The following is a 22,908-nucleotide window of genomic DNA, read 5'->3' as shown; positions in this document are numbered from 1 at the left end:
GTACAGGCTTCAGAATCTGATAAACTCAGGCTCTGATCACGACTTAAAATCTGCATAACCTTTGATGAGTCATAAAAACCCCCGAGCCAGAATTCCCACAATAAGATAAATCACACACACATATAGACAAAAGTATATATAAAATTTGGCACAATTATCAACATGTAGTTAAATGTTAAGTAAACAGGCACACTATTATTAGTAAGACAATAAGGCACAGGGCTATAATAATGATGCCGTGTGCCAGCTGGGAGTAACCCTCAGTTATCAATGCTAAAGATAATGAGAATCCCTGGGGGAGAAACTAGACCACAGAGATTTATGGACTCCAGTTACTTAGACCTCTTCCCTCTGGCACCAAGGATAAGTCTCTAGGTAACAACTGGCTCATGGTGACCCAAGCATATTGTCACTCCCAAGGAATCATATTTTTTAATTAAAACAAAGCTCTCCTTCAACCAGTTTGTTTACTTTTCTAAGAATAAACACCTAAAATTTAGATTTCCTCTAATCTTTGTAGCTGGGATTTTTGCGACCTCCATGGGGTAAGAAACCAATATTTTCTATATGGCTAAGTCAACTTTATCCAGACTAGATAAATCCAACCATTGTGTTTGTGTCTGCTTTTATTGCAGATAGAAGAACATAGCTTGTGATGTTTATCTCTTCCTTTATTTATTTATTGTCCTTGAAAGATATGCATACACAATCAACTGGAACCCAAATTAAAACAAAATTAAAACAAAAATTCTGACAAGGATAAAAGACTAATAAGAGTACTGATTTTAATCATTTAATCAATTTAATCATTTAAATTTCCTTTACGAAAAAGATACATGGCTTACGGAAAAAAATAGGTTGAAATCAAAATAACACTGTTCTGGCTTGGCCTCTAGCACTGATTATCTATATGATCTCGAAGAAGTCATTTATTTTCTTTGGCCTGCAAATATTCATATGTAATAAGAGAATTAAAGTTTGTCTTATCAAAATTCTGAGTATGTACATATGCATACAGAAACATGAAATAAATGTAAATATATGTGTATGTATGTTTACACGTGCATTTGCATATCGATTCACACCTACATATGCATCTTAGTTTCCCATGAGAAAGCAGATTATAAACAAGGGGGCTGGAATAGGTGATAGGCAATGTCCACTCCTATGCCAACATCGTCTGTTTCGAGCTTTTTTTTTTTTTCTTTTTTTTCTTTTTGCCGTACGCGGGCCTCTCACTGTTGTGGCCTCTCCCGTTGCGGAGCACAGGCTCCGGATGCGCAGGCCCAGCGGCCATGGCTCACGGGCCCAGCCGCTCCGCGGCATATGGGATCCTCCCAGACCAGGGCACGAACCCGTATCCCCTGCATCGGCAGGCGGACTCTCAACCACTGCGCCACCAGGGAGGCCCTGTTTCGAGCTTTTTAAAAATTTTTTTAATTGATTTGTTTTTGTTGTTGTTTGTTTGTTTGTTTCTAGCCCATATCTTCATTCCTCCATCCAAGGCGACTGAGAAATGGAAGCTTGTTAGCAGTACAAATTCTCAGGCCTGACCTCGGACTTACTGAATCAGGGGCTGTGGGGAGAGGCTCAGCCATCTGTGTTGCAACCTGCCCTCCAGGTGATTCTGAAGGGCACTAAAAGGTGAGAACCACTGCATTCAAACATTCCCAGGGAAGAACTATATGCTAGAGTCCTAGGCAGAAGTGGAGAGACAGTAATTAAAGGGAAAAAAGCAGGATATTCTACAGAGAACTTGAGTCACAGGTGGTAGGAAGAGAGTTTGGGGAAAGAGCAGTGGCGGGCACAGGGGAGCATTATTTTGGGTCGTAGGGAACTGGCGTGGTAGTGAGAAAACAACTGAGCAGAAGCCCAAGCAGAAATAAGGAAGCAGTAGCCACATGCTCCCGTGTTAAATCACTTGTTTTCATGCAGTCATTTCTGCTCCTTTGCAAAGACCCGCTGACTTTAGAACCTTCTTCCTACAGTGCATCGCAAAGGAGGATAATTATCCTGTTTTTAGCCATAGCTGTCTCTGACCCCTATAGTCATTACTTTAGAAACTTGAGACAGGGAGAGTTAGGCATTCCCAGCCTAACCCTGCTTGTCTTCTGGTCCTTTTCAAAAATTTAAGGTTCTCCTGATTCTAGTTTTAATTTTTCCCCTCATTGAAAGCTAGGAGCATGTGTATGTTCAGAAAAAGGAAGAAAATTCCTAGAGTTCTAATGGGCTAGGGGTGAACTTGCCCAGAGAAAGCTGCAGGGGTGAGAATAAGCCTATAGAATCGACCAGGCAAGAACTCGGCTTGGATGCTGTTTTAGGAGGCTGATGGAGAACACGCTATCATCCAGGACATTGCCCTGAGAGAGGAATCCCTGGCTTTGCAACTTCCTGACCAGCGTGAGGGCTACCAGCCAGCTGTAACCTTTCCTGCAATGCTCTGGCAGGGTGTAGCCATGGCACATGGTGGCAAACTGGTCTGTGACAGACCAAGACACAGGGTTCCCCTTGTCATCATGGACACACACTCGGGAAGCAGGAGATGAGGTTGGCAATGTACCAACGACACTGTTCATTGCTGCCCCAAGACCAAGTCCGCTTGAGTAGATAAGCATCAGCAACACTCAGGTAGGTTAGTCGTGGGGAAGAACTCATTCTCGTAGAAAATGACATGGGAAGAAATATGAACTCGGTATCACGGGACCACAAACAACTACTGCTCTTTTTATACCGACTCAAACTGAGAAATCGTCCTCGAGATAGTGCCTTGCAAATACCAGAATATTTTCAATGAATTAGAATCCGTCACTCACCACTTATAAACATCTTTTAGGGTTTCATTTCTGATAGGACACAACACTCATTTCATTAAATTTAAGTCTTTCCTTCAAATTTTATGCCCCTTTGTTATTGTCCTCAGAATAGATGAAGGCAAGTATTTCATTTTTCTGTAAAACAGATCTCAGACTTGATCTTATTAACTCCTGAAACTGCTGACACCCTCTCTGAGGGTCTTAAACAAGTCCAGATTCTTGGGCCCCTAATCGTTTCCTTGGTAAAAATAAACGTTTTAGGATAGAATTTCTATCTTTACGCATCCATGACCAGAAAAATAAATACAAATTTCTTAATATTCTAGGCATACGTAGATGCTCAAGAAATGCTAGCTCTTCCAGACCTTTCCCTAAAAGGTTTGCAAAAAGGTTTAAAAACCCATGACATTAAGATAAAAAAGAAAAAAAGAAAAGAAAAGATAGAAATTGGTGCAATTTCTGAGAACTGAGATGGATTACTTAGTTGCAACTCTCTGGGGCTGGTTGTGCTTCCGAATTTGCTTCCATTCTTGAAATTATCAGTGTCCTAACACCATCCCCACTTAAGAGACTGGTAATGTCATTCTCACTATGTCCTTCTTTATAAAGAACATGTTTGTGTTTTCTTTTTATTAGCGGTTCTGCAGTGTTAGCTCACATTCCAGGCATTCTGTGGGCTCTGGCACTGGGTCACTCATCTAACAACTAAGCAGGGGGAAAGAATACATAAATACAAGCAATAACGGGCTCAATAGGCTTTTTCATTTAATTCTTGAAAATAAACTTCAAAACAAAGTCAAAGAAGCCTCAGGCAGAAATGTCACTGCAAATAAAAACACTAACACATGTGTTTCAGGAGTGACAGTGGAGACTATGACCTTGTATGTGAAGGGCAGATATCCAAAATAAGGTGTCCAAATTTGGGTAATGATGTAGGTGTTAAAGACAAACTGTTGGACTTTTGTGGTGGCACAGTGAATAAGAATCCGCATGCCAATGGGGGTTTGAGCCCTGGTCCGGGAAGATCCCACATGCCACGGAGTAACTAAGCCCGTGCATCACAGCTACTGAGCCTACGCTCTAGAGCCCGCGAGCCACAACTACTGAGCCCACGTGCCACAACTACTGCAGCCCACGTGCTGAAACTACTGAAGCCCCTGTGCCTAGAGCCTGTGCTCCACAAGAGAAGCCACCACAATGAGAAGCCTGCACACCACAACAAAGAGTAGACCTGTTCGCCGCAACTAGAGAAAGCCCGCATGCAGCAACGAAGACCCAACGGAGCCAAAAATAAATAAAAATAAAATAAATTAATTAAAAAAAACCAGACAAACTGTTTAACTTCCTATGCAGAAATAAATCTGATTTTAAAAAGCCTGACTGGGGATCGAGGAAAATTTAAAACAACATCTCAGGGATAGGACAGTAAACAGACTGTGGGAAACCCTAAAACTCTAAAGGACAAAGAGCCTGCTCTTTTTTACTTCCTAGCTCTATCACCACTTACTATTTGAGTGATCTTAAAACAAAGTTACTTAGCTTCCTTTGTCTCTGATTATGCAGGATGGGAATAACAGTGATTGCTATGAAGTTTAATCCCCATAGGGTTGTTATTAGGATTAAACATTGGTATAAATGCATGGATACATGTAATGGGCTTAGAATAGTGCCTGGCATATAGCACATATCAATAAATATCAGCCATTTTAACCATTGTTATTTTTGTTATACAGCACTGCCATTCCATTTGAAAACTTACCTTAATTTTAAGGACCTCCTTGGAGGTGGAAATGGGTAAAAGTGGCTAAGGCACATTTGTTTCTGTTAGTTAAAAAAGGAAAAAAGTCCATGTAAAAAAAGTACTCTACGGTAGTTTTATTGTATTTGGAAAACGTCCCTCCTTCATCTTCCTCTTTGTCCAATTTTAACAAGTATAACCAGTCTTTGGATATGGTTGCTACAAACAGCTGTCACTTTAATGAGGAGACAAACACCTAAGGCAAGAGAAAGTGGTTGTGTGGTGGTTAAGTGGTGAGAAATACATTCAAGGGTAGCAACTCTTTAACAAGAAAACTAGTTAGAACAGAAAAATGTATCAGTCACTTAGGACACAATAAAGCACAAATGGGAAATCTGAATTTCTCTCTGCTTTTGTTTTCCTTCTTTCCTCTCTCTTCCTTAAAGCTGAATATTTCTTGACAATGAATGAAACCTGAGAGGATTTAGGATACTTCTGTTTGGAAACTAAGCCAACCTAAATGATTCAAATATTAATGTTGACAGGTGCACCTGCATTTATTTCTGGTAAATAGAGAATGCCAAGAAATTCTGTCCAAATCAAAGAAAGTAAATCCCTTAATTTTAGGTTGCTGGGCAGGTGTCTCATATTTAAGCAAAACCTGTTTGTTAAACATACGCCCAACTGAAAGTTGGAGAATGGTAGAACCCATATAAAATAATGATTTTAAATGACTGACAGTAAATTGTGTTTCTGTAACATCTGTACAGGCTGCCTTCGCCCCCCCCCCCCACAAATTACACCATTTTCCCTCCTTCCTTCAGGAGCATTAATGGGGACCCATTTTCCTGTATGTTCAGCAACTTTCCCATTCAGCCTTTTTCAATCTTTTCCAATCTGATAGGTGAAAAAGTTTTGCTGTTTTAATTTGCATTTACATGATTATTTTAAGGTTGAAAATCTTTCAAGTACTTACTGGCCATTTATGTATTTTCTTCTGAGAACTGCCCATTTTCCTACTGGTATTTAATCTATTTTTTACTGGTATTTTAGAGCTCTTTATGAATAAAGATATTATTTTTGTTTTATATATGCTATAGATATTTTTCAGTCTGTGCTGTGTCTTTGGCTTGGTTTTTTAATTTTTATTTTAAAAAGTTCAGTTTTATGTAATGATCTATTAATTTTTTTTCTTTATGGTTTTGTCTGTTTATATGAATAATACAGGCATACCTCAGAGATACTGCAGGTTCAGTTCCGGACCACCACAATAAAGCAAATCTTGCAACCATTTTTTGGCTTCACAGTGAATATGAAAGTTTCGTGTACATTGTACTGTAGTCTACTAAGTGTACAACAGTATTATATCTTAAAAAATGTATATATCTTAATTAAAAAATAATGGTGTTAGAAAAATGGCATCAGTAGACTTGCTCAAAACAGGGTGGCCACAAACCTTCAATATGTAAAAAACACAGCATCTGCGAAATGCAGTAAAGTGAAGTACTACAAAACAAGTATGTCTGTCGGGCTTTATCTACACTGACATCAGTTATTTATTCATAAATTCTGTTCAGTTTCTATTTTTCTACTTACTTTTATTTATTTTGAATCTATTCTGTCATAAAGTAGGAATATTTACCACCACCCTCCACCACCATCCCCAGTACGGTTGGTTCACTAGCTTTCTCAAGACCATTTATTGAATAATTTATTTTCTCTACATTTTATTTGATATTCTATCTTTATCACAGGCTACATTTTTACACCATATAGGCTCCATTCCAAAATATTTATCTTTTAGAATTTAAAGTTTCTGGCATGGGCACTTATCAGTCACCAGAGAGAAGGTGTATGATAGTTGGCATGGCCTGTGTATGTGAGAATTTAGACAGATGAGGATACTACATAAGATGACCATCTGAGTTACTGGGATCTTGTGCAGTTGAATTTCAATTTTATTTGGGTCTGTAATTAACTCTTAAATTCTTCACAAAGAGTATACCACAATTCAGCCTTTGAAGAAAATATGTGTATGTTGCCTGCTACCTGCCAGAAGATACTGTACGTCTCTCAAAATTAGATCATGTACTTTTCAAAGCTACAAGAGGGTAGTATGACCAGTTTATGCGTGGTAGAGAACTACCCCTCAGCAACCGTGGTAAGTCGAAATTCCTGTTGACTTTCAATCATCTGTTAAACAGACGTTCTGAGAGAAACAGCAGACTTAATGTAACTCCTTCATCCCCACCAAAAGCGATTATAAATGTCATGGTTAATGATAAAAGTGATTTGGGGCTCTACTTGCCACTCTAAAAACACAAGGGTTTTAAGACATTTTGTGAAATCTTTTTCCTTTAGTTGCTTTGCCTGGCATGTAGCAGACAGTCCAAAGTATATACTGTGATGTTCTCTTTAAATGCTGCACTACAGGTTTCCTTTCTCGAAGACTTTATTTCCCTTAAGATCCATTAATGTCCTTTTTTACCATTATTTCCTAAGACCTTTTTTTTGACCCTTTTGCTGAGCTGCCCAGGGGTCCCCATGACGTGTGGTCTCCCTCACTGCAGTGAGCACTAAATCCAACTTATTTAACTGAAGCTGTCTTCCTGGTGGTCTCAGCCAGGAGGGCATTAACAAAATTATAGCACCCTCTAAATAACTGACAAAACATTCTAGGTTAGACAGAAAAGTAATTAAATTACATTTATTTTATTTTATAAACAGATAAAAGCAAACCAGACAATATACTGTGGTTGGTTAAAAATGATTTTTAACATATTTAAGTGATAATTTCTTCACGTGTATATGCTTATTATTGCAATGAGAAAAGATTTAGAAAGAAGGGATTTTTTTTTTGGTTTGGTGTTTATTTTAAGGGAATAAATGAACTTGGGTTCGTTTTTAACAATTTTATGAAATAAAGGTATGCTCTGATGAGAGTAGAAAATAAATATTCAACATCTATTCACTAACCTAACCAAAGAAATAAAATGTTCATGCTACCTCTAAAGTTAAAGACACCTGGCAAATCTTAATTATGCCACAAAAAGTCTAGGGAGTTATGTAAAAGAGCAAAGGCATTTGGGGACTTCTCGAGTCCCACGTGACAAAACAGAAAATGCAAGTCATCAGCTAAAAAACAATATTGATACCAAACACTTACATTTTTATGTGCTAGACACTATAAACACTTTACATATGTTCAGTCACAGTACCATATTTCCTCTGCATTAACCAATAAATGAACTCTACTCAGCCATTATAAACCATCGGATTGTGGCTGTTCTCATTTTACGGTTTTAGGCAAATAACTGGAAATACAGCAACATAAGTGTGAGTTCCTAGATGAGGGAATAGATAAAAACAGCTTTCAAGGCCTGCATTAGATGTATAGAGGTTAATGGTAGATTTATAGAGGTTAATTTTAAAGTGCATATTAGGAGAACCCTGAAGAAGCCTCAGCCCCAGCAATATCACGTAGAATAACATTTTTACAAATTCGTAAACATTAAATTCATATGGAACAATCTACAAACAAAACAAAACAATAAACTCTTTAAGAGGCATCCAGTCTTTTATAGACTTCTTCAATGAAAGTTAACATGTTTTTCATCTGGGGTGAATTATGGAGAACATCTAAGTCCTTCAGAAGAGCATTCTGGTTTGGAATTAGCATCAAAATTTCTTTCTGTGGGCATGACAATAATTCACTTTTTAAATTTTATTTTTTTGATACATAATTGATATTAACATTAGATTAGCTTCAGGCAGACGGCATAATGATTTGACATTTGTATACACTGCAAAATGATCACCACAGTAAGTCTAGTTAACATCCGTCACCAAACACGGTTACAAACTTTTTCTTCCTTGTGATGAGAACTTTTAGATCTACTCTCTTAGCAACTTCCAAATATACAATACAGTATGAACTCTAGTCACCATTCTGTCCATTACGTCCCCATGACTTATTTATAAATAACTGGAAGTGTGTACCTTTTGACCACCTTTACCCATATAATTGGTTTTCAACCTTTCATTATGAACAATGTTATATGTATGTTCTTTAGAGAGAATGGTATAATAAACCTCATATCATCTTCACTCAGCTTCAATGATCATCAACTCACTGCCATTCTGCTTTGAAATCTATGGTATTGTTTTCCCTCTGCCCATTCCCATTCCTCTCACCCTAGGTAGATTTGAGACAGGAAAATTCTGTTACTTTCTGGGGAAATGTAAAGGCTTTCTACCACTGTAAACACTTACACTATAATACCTATGGGGGTCCTTTTCAAAGGTACGTTAGCAGTGTGCTGTGTACGCCCAAATGGGACACAGTACCGTCTTAGGAAAAGTTGCACGCGCCATTATCAGAAGCACAGACAAAAGCAGCTGTCAGGATTTGCTTTCAGAAGCCCCTCCTACAGCCAGGACTGCACAAATGTGGACACAGCACCGTCTTAGGAAAAGCTGCACACGCCATTATCAGAAGCACAAACAAAAGCAGCTGTCAGGATCTGCTTCCAGAAACCCGTCCTACAGCCATGACTGCACAAATGTGGACACAGCACCATCTTAGGAAAAGCTGCACACGCCATTATCAGAAGCACAAACGAAAGCAGCTGTCAGGATTTGCTTCCAGAAACCCATCTTACAGACATGATTGCACAAATGTGTAAAGATATATGCGCAAGGGTGTTCCTAGCATTACCTGTACTAGCAAAAATTATTTACTTCCATCATTTTCACAAATTATTACATTATGGCACATCCATACAATGGAATGCTATACTGCTATTGACAAGAATGAGATGTTCAAATTATACTGTCAAATGAGAAAAATAATTTTGCCTTACAGTTTATATCATGGATTTCATTTGTTTTTAAAAAAAAGGAATACCATATAATGTTTTTACATATATACAATTTGTAACTGGTGATGCAGTTAATATGGTAAATTGGTACTTACCTGAAGTATGGGTGCTTTGAGACTCTTCTGAGAAAGTTCAGGAAGAGAGAGTACCTCACTATCTATTTGAAACATCTAAAGTAGAAAAAGAAAGCTACAGATTATTTCATAAAGCTAGATTATTTCAAAAGGCTGACTTCTTTTATTACACTCAAAAGCTGTCTGGGTAGAATCTAATCATGAAAAATTATATCCAGATTCTAGCGATACTTTGTTTTTAAACAATTACCTGTTTTACCTTCCTTTCCTCTTCTTCTACCTCACTTCTCAGAACATGAACTTTGTTCTTTAGGCTGTGAATATCCCCAGTCATTGACTCTATGGTCTCCACTATTTTATCTGTTTCTTCCTGCATCAGAGAGAGAAAGCTAATGTTTTAAATTAAATATATTATTAAATGAAACCCAAACAGCTATTAATATATACATACATATTTTAAAAACACCTTATATATTGAAACACTTCTGGAGGAAACTGATAATTTTCATTTTTCTTTTAGAAAACAGACTCCCTAGAAATTGATTTACCAATGGAACAAAGATGTATGTGAAGCTTTCCTCAAAAACTTACCAAAACTGCGGGCATGAGATATCCTGGAAGACCTGTGTGAATCTAGCAGAGCCCAAGGACTGAGGGTAATAGGTATAGGAGCATTCCTTAAGCAGTATGTAACAGCAGAGAAACTCTAACTTTAACTTAGGAACATCTGAGTGCTATTTTCATTTGCCAAAAGAAAGAAATGCTGAACGTTAGGGCAGAGATAGTAATAGAAAATGAGTGGCAGTTTCCCACCTAAAAAGAAAATATAACTTACGGGGGAAAACAAAGAAAAAATAAGAAATGAATGAAATGAGTATAATGATATCAGGGGTGTACAGATTGCAGGCCACACATAGAGTTAGCCAGCTTCCAGGTTTCTAAATGGTATTAAGTACTGCACTGCTTTCAAATCTAGTCCTAGCAACAGCCAAGGATAGCACTGCCCCTGGGGATCAGGGAACAAGTAAAGAAGCCACACAGAAGTCATACAGAAATAATAACTCTTAAATCCTGTGGAGCGATATGGTTGATACTTACATTTACATCATTCTCCAAATACTGGAAGCCGAATTTTTACCATCAACTATAGTAATTTTCCTCAGCAAATATATTATGGCTTCTAGTAACCATTAAAAAGGGTACCTGCAGAGGTCTGCAACTGCTCATAGGCTGTTTTTGATCAGTCCAAGAGCTATGAATGGTTTTTACATTTCTAAAGGATGGTTAAAAAACAAAACAAGACTATGCAACAAAGACCATACATGGCTCAAAAAGAGTAAAATGTTTATTACCTGGCCCTTATAGGAATAGTGTGCTAATCCCCAAGTACACAAGACTTTGGGTCTGTGAGCTACACTTATTAGACCAAATAATGTCACATTCTTGGGTTCCAGGCATTAGGACTTAGACATATCTTTTGGTGGGCCACCATCAACACACTACAGAAGGGAATGAATAATAGCACTGAATGAAGGAAAGGGTTAATGTAACAAGAACTAAAATTTTTCAGCATAATTTAAAAAATTAATTTTGTTCCATTGCTTTGGTTATCTTCTTTGGGTATTCATACCATATCCATGCTGTGTCTTTTTTGCCAAACATTTATATTTGTCACTTTTTCTCAATACCTTAAAAAAATGTCATTCTTTTTGAGTCTTAAAATTTTCTCCTTACTTTACCTTTCATTTAAGTATTATTCGTTCTGTTCATTTGCTTATTGCTCCTTCTAACTTAGTCTGCATTACTAAAAGTTTTTTTTCTTTTAGCTCTAATTCTTTCCTGAGTTCCATAACTTCATTTTTTAGTATTTCTAATATTTATGACTTTTTGCATACCTTCTATTCTTTTTCTAAATTTCTTTCGGCTCACTTGGGAAATTAGGTTAGCATTCATCTGTTTTGTGAACACATATTTTTGGCATGCTTTTGTTGTCTGTAAAAATGTTACTTTTTGTCCTTCTTCTAATATTTTCTTATGTTAACTCTGGTTGTGAGATCCAGAGAGATTAAAAACTATGCCCCAGGGCTTCCCTGGTGGTGCAGTGGTTAAGAATCTGCCTGCCAATGCAGGGGACACGGGTTCAATCCCTGGTCCGGGAAGATCCCACATGCTGCGGAGCAACTAAGCCCGTGTGCCACAACTAACGAGCCTGTGCTCTAGAGCCTGCGAGCCACAACTACTGAGCCCGCGTGCCACAACCACTGAAGCCCGCACACGTAGAGTCCATGCTCGGCAACAAAAGAAGCCACCACAATGAGAAGCCTGCGCACCGCAACAAAGAGTAGCCCCCGCTCACTGCAACTAGAGAAAGCCGGCGCACAACAACGAAGACCCAACGCAGCCAAAAGTAAAAAATTAATTAATTAATTAATTAATTAAATGAATTAAAAAAAAAAAAAAAAAACAACTATGCCCCGGCAGGTCCTATACCATTTTCTCGGTACCTCTAAAAGACTTTGTTCACCACTGCCTTTCCCTAGCACCAGCAGTGAGAGCTCAATGAATGTGTCCTTGTTGCATGAACACAACTTCTCTTACTGGTAACTGATACAGGTTTTGGAAAGTCATCACCAGCAGTAACTCTAGGCTGCAGTGCGAAAAAACCATTCTAAGTAAGGCACATTAGAGAAAACTAATAGACACAGATAAAACCTACAAACTCCTAGTTCAAAGACTCTTATGCCAATGAAGAACTCTTATGCCCAAAATGCCAACAGTGCTTCAACTGAGTAACTGACTGTCAAGCAAACATTAGACTGTTGTGATGTTATAAGAAATATACATTTGATTTTCATCCCTGATTCCTGGCACAGAGCTTCCAAATCCTTGGCATTTTATGAATGACTGAAGTGGGAGGAGCACTTTTTGTGATTCATAATAAGCCCCTTTCAACCATACCTGAATTTATGCTAATGAATAACTCATAGAGGAATGGAGGCTGGTTGCCAGAGCAACTAAAATCCTGTGATCAGAGGGTTGGAACTTTCAGCCTGGATCCTTGATCTCTGAGAAGGGGAGAGGGCCTGGAGACTTAGTTAATAATAGATATGCCTACATGCTGAGGCTTCCATAAAAACTCTAAATTACTGGATTCAGACAGCTTCTAGGTTGGTGAACACATGGAGGTGCTTGAACAGGCATGGGAGTTCCGTGCCCCTTCCCATATACCTTGTCCTATGCATCTCTTCCCTCTGGCTGTTCCTGAGTTGTATCCGTGATAATAAACCTGTAATAGTAAATTAAGTGCTTTCCTGAGTTCTGTGAGCTGTTCTAGCAAATTATCAAACCGGAGGAGGAGGTCATGGGAAGCCAAGCATATTTATACTTGGTTGGTCAGAAGTACAGGAGGCTTGGCCTTGCACTGGCACCTGAAGTGGGGGCAGTTCTGTGGGACTGAGCCCTTAACCTGTGGGCTGTGTGCTAACTCCAGGTAGTTAGTGTTAGAACTGAATTAAATTGTAGGACACCCAGTTGGTTTCCACAGAGAAGTGGAGAACTGCTTGGTAGGAAAACCCCATAAATTTGGTGTCAGAAGTGTTGCGAGTATAGAAAAACAGTTTTTTCCATTTAAGTCTATTTATGCTTTTGGCACACAGAGATCCAGTTTTAGGTGTAAAAGAGAAATGCCACCCAGTGTTACAAAAATCACACTATCATTTACTGTCTCTGATTAAAGACTATTTATTCTCTCTGATTTAGTACTTTATGCAAATATTAAATGTTAAAATAACATTTACCATTATTACACTTTAAAACATTTTAAAATAACCTTTAAAAAAAGTCAAGCTCATAGAATCAGAGAGTACAAAAGTGGTTGCCAGGTGCTGGGGGGCGTGGGGGAAATAGGGAGAAGTTGGTAAAGGATACAAACTTGCAGCTAAAATGAATAAGGTTTGCAGATCTAATGTAAAACATGGTGACTATAACTGATATTACATAATTGAAATCTGTATTATATAATTGAAAGAGAGTAGAACTTAAATGGTCTTACCAAAAAAAAAAAAAAATGTGAGATGACAAGGGAAATTAACTAGATGGGGGGAATCCTTTCACAATGTATAGTTATATTAAATAACCATGATGTACACTTTAAATATCTTACAATTTTGTCAATTATATCTCAGACAAAGCTGAAATTTAAAAAATAACCTATATTAATGTTATCCAACTGTTCATTAAGTGGGGGAGCTAGTGTCAGTAATGAAAATATACTCTTGCAAAGTAGTAACATTGGGATGAAAGTTAAATACAATCTCATACAATGAAGAAAGTGAGGCAACCACTAAAAAATACCACTCTATAAATTTACAGTATATGTAGAGCTGTTGCTCACAAATAAATCCTTCCATTGTTATTCTCAATCATATGGAAAATCTGGAATGACCTATTTGTGAATGGTGAGTTATTAGAAATCGTTAGGGATGCATTCCTTGCTTAAACTACCACCACCTTGTATTTACTAACAAAGGTTAACAAACTTATTGATTTACAAAGTTGAATTGCTAACAAAGACCATATCTACAAACTACTTCAAAATGGCAAATGGATATATGGTCCAATCTGTTTTGGTTTTAATAATTATTTAATAAGCCCCCAAGGTTGCTTTTCTTAATTGTTCAAGTATCCACTAATTAAAAGCCTGCAGTTTATCATGACAGCTAATATTATCTCCCACTATCTTCTACAGAATAATGATTAAGAATCACTTGCCGTGAATTCGGACTAATAGGTTTGCATCATAACTGTGAGCACTCTGTCTAAGGTTCAGCTAGAAATGCCAATATGTCTCTTTTTCACACTTGTAAAATGTGAAATATAGCACAGGTCTCTTTAAGTCATTAAAGGCTATAACTGTAAAGTGCTTAGAACAGTGATTAGAACATAGAAGGCCCTCATTACATGTTATCTATAATGATTATAACAACAGTAATGATGATGATTGTGTTCTTCTTGCCAATAAAGTAGCATATACAGGACAGAAAAACTAATATAATGTGTTTTGAAATGCTACAGCATTTAGTGATGAATTCCTATAATCTGATATTTAAAGTCTGATGATCAAAATAATACTGCTACTTAATTACAAATATATTAGAAATAGTCTTAACTTTAGAGGCCCAAAGTTCAGGCAAAGTTTTTGCTTTGTTAAAAAAAAAAGTTAATGAAAAACCTGGTCCAAGATCTAGTATTTGTTATTAGAAGAATATCATGACAATTTTAAAAACTTTTTGGTCTTTTCCCCCTTCCCCTCTAAAGATGAACTCCCTGTTCAAACTTCATACCTGCAATAATGCCAGACCCTCTTCATTAGCTCTGTGCTGTGCCCTTTCCATTTTCAGTAGACTTGACACATGAGTTAAATCTTGCTGCTTTTTGGGAGGGACTTTCAGGGTTTCACACAGTTGCAGCAATCTTACGGATAGAATAAAAACATAACTTTATTTTTGAGTACCGTTAGTATCATTTTTGTTTTTTTGTTTTGAAATACTGTCATCCTCTTTCTTCTTCCCTCATATTCCCAAGGGCTGTAATGTTCTTTTTTTTTTTAAATAAATTTATTTATTCTATTTATTTATTTTTGGCTGCGTTGGGTCTTCATTGCTGCACGCCAGCTTTCTCTAGTTGTGGTGAGCAGAGGCTTCTTTTGTTGCGGAGCACTGGCTCTAGGCACGCGGGCTCTAGAGCGCAGGCTCAGTAGTTGTGGCACACGGGCTTAGTTGCTCCACAGCATGTGGGATCTTCCCGGACCAGGGATTGAACCCGTGTCCCCTGCATTGGCAGGCAGATTCTTAACCACTGCGCCACCAGGGAAGCCCTGTAATGTTCTTTTATTAACAGTGGCTAATCTTAGCAATAAGTCGCTCCCCCAAATCCCTGACAAATCATCATTTAACCTTTCAATTATATTTCAATCATTTTTTAATTGCATAACTGTATTACCTTTTCTTTAGGAAGTTCATATGATATTGAATTTTTTCATTTCCTCTAACACTGTTACTCAAAATTGCTCTAGAAGAGAAAAAATAGGGTTTGAATAAATATTAGTGTGAAACATAACTAGTATAATCTGTTTACTTTTTCTCTCTGATTTCTTTCAAGTACCCCTTTTTACTAGCCAGGCAGAATCAATCACTTTTTCTTTTATGTTAAATACATTTAAAGCAGAGGAATAATCTAAGTTCTTTTTATCACATTATATTGTTGTAATTAATTTATAGGTCTGACTCTTCTGATAGATTTCAGCTCCTTGATGGCAGAATCCTGTCTCTGTATTCCTTTTAGCATGTTAGCTGCCACATAAAGTATCAATTTGAGCTAACTTCTTCCTAAAGTATCCCTCACCAGAAAAAGTTGTAGATAGCAGATCAAGCAAAGATTTCAATTTTATTCCACTGATGAAATTCCAAGTTTCTGAAATTAATAAAGACATTTTTGCTGAATGCTAAGGCCATCAAAAGACACTAAATGAATCTTCTTGCAAAAGAGAAAAACACCCTATCACCATAAAGTAGATAATAACATTTAAAAGGATACTGTCTATAGGAAACATAAGCAGAAATAGGAAGAGTGAAATGGAAAAAAATTTCATACTCACATTATTACTGATTCCATCATAGTTTGCAAATGTTCTCTGCTACTCTTCGAAAGAGGTTGCCAGGTTTTTCTCTTGTGGGCTGCGATCTTTACCTGTTTTAGATTAGTATGCTTTGCTTGTCCTGTCACCGGTGAAAGAAGAGACTGTTTTTTCTAGAAGTTTGTATGTTTTTACTTAAAAAGTGATTCAAATATAAATTTATCTAAAAGAGCTAATGGAATTATCAGAACCAATATTATGAAGCTGTATAAACTATTTAATTTCCTTTTTATTGCATAGCCATAAAAGGCCAGGTGTTGAATATGAATATACTATTGTTATGTTAACTAAAATACTATTAAGTGATAGCACGGATACAAACTCAAGACAATCTTAAATAAAGAACCAAGCTACAACTATTAGGATTCAACATAAAAGTCTGGTTCTCAGAAATGACCTGAATTAAAGGGCTTCATTGAGAAGACTAGAAAATGATTTCTGCCAAATGTTGGATGGCAACAGAAACAAAGGAGATTAACCAAACCACAAACAGATAATCAGTGTCTACTAGGTTGTTGATATTATTCTACTTATAAGAAATAAACAAAGGAGGTACACTATTGGCTCACGTGAAGATTAGTTTGGGAGAGAAGGGACATTAAATAATTACATTTCAAGTATGCAAAGCATTACAAAAGAAAAAGTCCAGTGCACCATGGAAGTATAAAACCGGAGGACCTAACTTGGTCTTGGGTGAGGAGAGGTAGAAAATTCTTCCATGCCGAAGTGATGTTTAAGTACAGATGACTATTCCAAACTAATTTACTCCAGACAAACTTAGTGGTTCCAATCTAATCTAAATAGTGGTGGCAAAACAGAAGCATATTTGTCTCAAAGAGAAGTCAGTAGGTATGTCTGTATATCACAAATCAGTAATAATTCAGACTGTGGTACACTTTGAATTTCTCTTGCTCCTTTCAACTTAGAGACCTACACAGTATTTTGCTACAGGTGGTAAGTAAAATTTCAGTTGACCAAAAGAACTGACCAACCAGTACGACTTATTCTTGCAAAAATAAGAATGTAACTGTTTATTACTGTCTTTTGCTTATGCAGAACTCATAAACAAGATGCTGAGAATTTTTTCATAAATATAGATAGCTTGGGAAAGATAGGTTAAACAAGACATAGAACAGGAATACCTTCAGAAGACAGATGTTTTGGACGACTTTTATTTTTTTTCGCTGTGTTTCTAACCTAGAGGGAAAAACACATGTGCATGCATAAAGAATTAAACATTAGATGAAAAGATACTGCTATTGCAATAGATTCGTCATGTATGTTGGAGAGAATTCATATACCTTCTGGCAAGACAGAAAAAAAGTATATTGCTACTTCTACAGAAAAAGGATGTGTATTTATCACAAGCAGAGGATATACTAAAGCAACTCCTGAACAATGGTGATAAAGTATAATAGAATTGCATATGGTGTCAAAGAATGTTTTAAAGAAATCATACTCATCTTGCCTGTGAAAGTGTTATATACTTTTCCTGAAAAACAAATATAGGCATTGTCTAATACAGGGTAAATAAAGAAAAAATGTTGATTATTTCTTTTATGGTAGGAAGAAGCTAATTCCTCCCAAACTAATTTTTCTCTATGTTAATAAAAATCTCCTCCACCAACTGACAAGATTCTCTTGTCTTTTAACATATGAATGCCATAGAATCTGTATACTACATTCCCAGTCTTCCTATTTAAACACCTTAGCAATGCCCCATCGCACTTCTTCCCTAAAGAATTCTCTGATCAATATCTTTAGAAATTGAGGTAAACAATTTTTATGTGAGAACTTTTACAACCCATGTTGCAACAGCTCCCATATAACAATATATGTGGAATATGAATTACTATAATTTGTAGTAAAGCTGACCTTTAGTCTTCACATACTCCTTTACATAAAACAAATGATATTTCTAATCAGAGTCCTGAATAATAAACTTGGTATTTCATTACCTCTTTCTCTGATAACTCCGCTTCTTCATTATCAATTTTTCTTTTTGGATTTCTTTTTAAATGTTGAGACCTTTTCTTAGAAGGATTTGCTTTGCTAGACATCTTGATGTAAACAGAACAACTACAACAGTGCTTCAAAATGTCTGTAAAGATGAAAAGAACACTAAAGACTTGTTTTATTTAAAACATTTTGTTAAATAGACTACCTATAAATATTCCAAATTTGCCTTTAAAAAAAATCATAAAGAAAGTTTGGGGATAGTATTGTGTGTTTTTAAAACATTTAAATATATTTTAAAACAAATAACATTGGTTCTCATTAGAGTAAAGATACCTAATTCAATTTCATTCCTAAAAATTTCTTCCATTTGTATAGCAATAAAAAATCTTATATAAAAACACTTTTACACCTCTTACTTTATACTCCCCCATACAATAACGTTATCTCTATATTTAAATCCAAGAAAATGGAAATATATAGTGCTAAATTGTTTTACTCTGGTCACAGATAATGTCAACTCAAAGAATAACATTCAGGCCTTCTTATTTTAGGCTTAATGGATTTATCATTCAACTTAACGTCAAAGATGGGAGACGATCATTTTTAGGATTATACCATGAATCTACGTTGTAGAAATTCATGTGGTAAATTCACTCATAAGGAATTAAGAATTAAAAAGTTAAGCTTTAACTTTTACTGGGTTATGTGCATTTTAACAAAAGCACAGAAGTATACTGATTACTCTGTCTTCTCACACATTACAAAACAGGCACCGGAGTGGGGATGAGAATGTCAATGACAAAATTTAGAATAATTCCTTTTCCCCATTTAATAGTTCTTTATCACCAAACTCATTTCTGCTAAAAGAAACAGAGGGATAAAATATATATTCCTGCACTAGATCATAAAGAGCAGATAGCTAAGAAATTACGTACACATTTGGTACAGTACACGTGAACACAAACCCACATACACACTCACACACACAAGTATGCGTGGTGTGTACGTTACATATACATATTTTTCTAGACATATATAGTTAGATAAATAGATAAACCAGTCACCATTCCTTTTCTAAAAATTCAGAGTTTATCATATTACTACAATTTAAATATACATGCAGATTTAGAGACAGACAATAAAGTGTGTACTCTGGATAAATCTATTCTCTCAAATTTTAAAAGGAAAGTTCAAGCTTTTCTTTTTCCCATAAGACAAAAAAATACTGGGAAAGAAAGAATTAACTGAAAGATCACAAACCATACTTGGAGACTACATGTCAGATCAGTTACGAAAAGCAGTGGAAGCTGAAATACATTTTACCCTGCTTTTGAACAATGTGGCACCTTATTCTACACCCAGTCTCCTCTGTTGCATTCCTAAAATGTCAAATTCTCTCAACTTGACATCCATGCCGTATACTTCCCGTACTTAAAAACCAATCCATATGAGAGTTTTGCTCGTGGACCTCTCCTGGAAGGACTGCCATGTACAGTACAGTTTTTCACTGAAGAAGAGCATCCAGGTGAGAGAACAATTGAAGGCTGAGATTTAGTCCTCATTCCATTTAGGAGACTAAAAATGGTGCAAATTCCTTCTCACTCTTGTTATTGAGAGGTGAAGTATATGTCCCCTTGTCTTAAATCTTACAGACTGTGCAGCGGTTTGAGCAGTAGAATATGGTGGAAATGATTCTGTTCCAGTTTCCTGGCCCAAATATGAAGAGGCTAGCAGCTGCAACTTCCCCTTGCTTGGAATATTTGCTCTTGAAACCCAGCTAGCACTCTATGAGGAAGGCCAACACAGAGAGGAACTAAAGACCCAGGCAAAAGCCCCAGATGAACTCCCAACCAATAGCTAACACCAACGATTGCCAGCCTCGCGCATGTACCTGAGCCAATACACTGCAGCTGACACTGCGTGGAAAAGTTATAAGTCAACCCTACCAAGTTGTTTCCAATCACAAACTTTGGAACAAGATAGGTAATTTTTTTTAATTAAAAAAGAAAAATCCTTCCATAATACCTACCTTATAACATCCAAACTCTTTACCATGACATTTATAGTCTTTAACAATCTAGACATGCCAAGCTTTCCATACGTCTCTCCCACTCCTCCTCAACTGCATCTCCCTCTCCAGATAGACTGGATTTCCGGAACACACTGTGAGTAGTGCGCATACTCCACCGGAGCTGCTCTCTCCTGTCTGTGCCCAACCTCCTCTCCGAACATGAGCCACCTGTACCTGAAAGCCTTCCTAACTACTCCACCTCAACGCTCTCTAAAAGTCTGTGGGCTCTTACACTCTCTTTCATTTGGCACTTATTTATAGTTTGGTTTTGTTCATTGTTTTTCTTGATATTCTTTATTCAGTAACATGTAATTCAGTGCTACTCCAAATTTGATTTACAAACTGTTTGTTACAGTCTTTTAAAGTATAGACATTAAAAGTATTCATTTAGAAACTTTTTTTTTTTTTTTTTTTTTTTTTTTTTTTTTTGGTACACGGGCCTCTCACTGCTGTGGCCTCTTCCGTTGTGGAGCACAGGCTCCGGACGCGCAGGCTCAGCGGCCATGGCTCAACGGGCCCAGCCGCTCCGTGGCATGTGGGATCTTCCCGGACCGGGGCACGAACCCGTGTCCCCTGCATCGGCAGGCGGACTCTCAACCACTGTGCCACCAGGGAAGCCCCATTTAGAAACTTTTATGGCAATTTGACAACAATTTTATGTACGTTAGATCTGGCCAAAAAAGAACTGGCTTATTTTTTTCTTTTTGTTAAATTTTTCTAATAATTCATTAAAAAAGACTTTCTTTTTGAGAAGTTTTACGTTTACAGAAAAATTCAGCAGAAAGTACAAAATTCGAGCATACCCCCCCTTCCCTACTATCAACATCCCATACCAGAGCAGTGCATTTGCCACAGTCCATGAACTGACACTGACACATCCTATCACCCAAAGTCTATGGTTTACATTGGGGCTCATTCTTGGTGTTGTACATTCCATGGGTTTGGCTAGTATTCAGTTTTAAAATTGTGTTTTACAAAAGTATCAGTTGTGACTGATTAAAAATTTAAAAAAAAAACACCTAAAATTGGTCCTTTACCACAGACAGTCTGAAAAGCTCTATTTTCATTGATACCTACTTGAGGTAATTAGCCATAGTGCAGAAAGTTCCTCCACCTCAGCACTATTAACATTTTGCATGGGATAGTTCTTTGTTATGGGGGCTGCCCTGGGCACTGTGGGATGTTTAGCTACATTCTTGATCTCTACCCACTAGAGGCCAGGAGCCCCTCCCACTCCTCCAAGTTGTGACAACCAAAATTGTCTCCAGACGTTATCAAATATCCGCTGGTGCAAAACTGCCCGAGGTTGAGAACCACTGCCAAGAGCCAGCCAGGGATGAGGACAAATTGCCCAGGTTCCAAATCCCAGCTCTGGGGATCCCAATCCCCAATCTGGGATTGGGGATCCCAATCCCAGGCTTGGGGAACTAAATTTGCTCACTTTCCCCACGGCTAAAAGTATCAACATCAAAGGCTTTTTTAAGCTAAAATTTTGTACAGAACACGTAAAGTGTCTAGAACTTGGGACATAGTAAGAACTCAATAAATAAAATATACTGTTACTATTGGGCTAGTTGTAGCAATATACAAAAAGGAAGAGTAAACTTTGGCCTGTTTTGGATCCACAGGAAACCACAGGCTAGTGGTAGTAGCTAGAGACATATGAAAACAATTCCTATGTATATTCAATTATACACAACGCGACAAATGTTACGAGACAAATGAGTGAATATCTCAAACTGGTGTGGGTATTGGGGGGGACATACAGAATTCAGAGAAAAAAGTAATATTTGAATTACATTTTGAAATATTTAGCCAGAAGGAAGGGGAGTAAAGCATTTGAGAGAAAAAAAGCCCGTTGGCAGGACACTTCAAAAGAAACTGGTCAAAAGGAAAAAAAAAAAAAAAAAAAAGAAACCGGTCTGTTCAGGGACAGAAAAAATTCAGAGAGGCTTTGAGGTGTACGGGAGCAATGGACAGAAAAAAAGACTGGAACTGTAGTTTGCAGCCAGACTATATACTGCAGTAAAGAATGCATTTACTCTGTAGGAAACAGGGAAGTACTCTAGGTTGTCTTGTTTTCTTTGCCAGCGTGCTGAAACTCGTGGAAGCCACCAAGCTAAACCTCTGTATGGGCACAAAAGGTGAGCACGACGTCTGGCAAAACTGCAAATACGCAATGTTTACCCCTTGACAAATGAGGCCTCGGGGTAGCGACGCTGCCGACGCAGCTTCCTTAAGGTTCAAAGGCACTCATACTAAGGCTGCACTTCGCCCCACTACTGACTGCGGGAGAGGTTAAGGAGGGAGAACAAGGATTACGATGATTCGGGGAAAGGAGGGAGGAACCATGAATGGCTTCACTCCCTCCTTGCGAATCAAATACCACTTTTTCAATCGCTGGCTCCGAAGGGCACACCTGTACGGATCTCCCTGCTCTTTGAAAACCACCTCAAGCTCCTCAAACACGAGTCGCGGAGTTTGCCACCAACGCGCCGGACACAAAACTCATCCCCAAACTGGAGCCACCGTCAGGGAAAGCGCTTTCACTACTCACCAAAGACGCCTCTTGAATCCTCCCAGGTGCGGCGCTCAGAGGAATTCGCGCCCAAACCTTCCAAAGCCGCGGAGACCCGGAAGTGAACCCGTAGAAACCGGAAACGCTTGTGGAGAAAGGCG

At 37.5% G+C, this 22,908-nt stretch overlaps 1 protein-coding gene across 2 annotated transcripts; it reads right to left on the bottom strand.

The window, feature by feature from the left end:
* Positions 1 to 7,296: 7,296 nt before the first annotated feature.
* On the bottom strand, positions 7,297 to 22,871 carry CENPQ (centromere protein Q). 2 transcript variants are annotated; one of them, XM_082639520.1, is made up of 9 exons: positions 22,787 to 22,871; positions 18,158 to 18,300; positions 17,342 to 17,396; positions 16,161 to 16,281; positions 15,506 to 15,574; positions 14,848 to 14,977; positions 9,756 to 9,875; positions 9,527 to 9,601; positions 7,297 to 8,242 (listed from the first exon to the last, which is right to left on the bottom strand). In XM_082639520.1, exons 2-9 carry the CDS (start codon positions 18,257 to 18,259, stop codon positions 8,111 to 8,113), a joined length of 804 nt encoding a protein of 267 aa, XP_082495646.1. In that variant the 5' UTR covers positions 18,260 to 18,300; positions 22,787 to 22,871; the 3' UTR covers positions 7,297 to 8,110. The 2 variants fall into 2 exon arrangements, with proteins under 2 accessions (XP_082495646.1, XP_082495645.1); XM_082639519.1 differs by having other exon boundaries at positions 9,765 to 9,875; positions 22,787 to 22,864.
* Between the last annotated feature and the right edge of the window lie 37 nt (positions 22,872 to 22,908).

The sequence above is a fragment of the Mesoplodon mirus genome, assembly GCF_964341445.2.
Source record: "Mesoplodon mirus genome assembly, chromosome: 12".
Taxonomy (NCBI): Eukaryota; Metazoa; Chordata; class Mammalia; order Artiodactyla; family Ziphiidae; genus Mesoplodon; species Mesoplodon mirus.
Note: the sequence above shows the minus strand (reverse complement) of the source record. Positions and strands in the feature narration are given on the sequence as shown.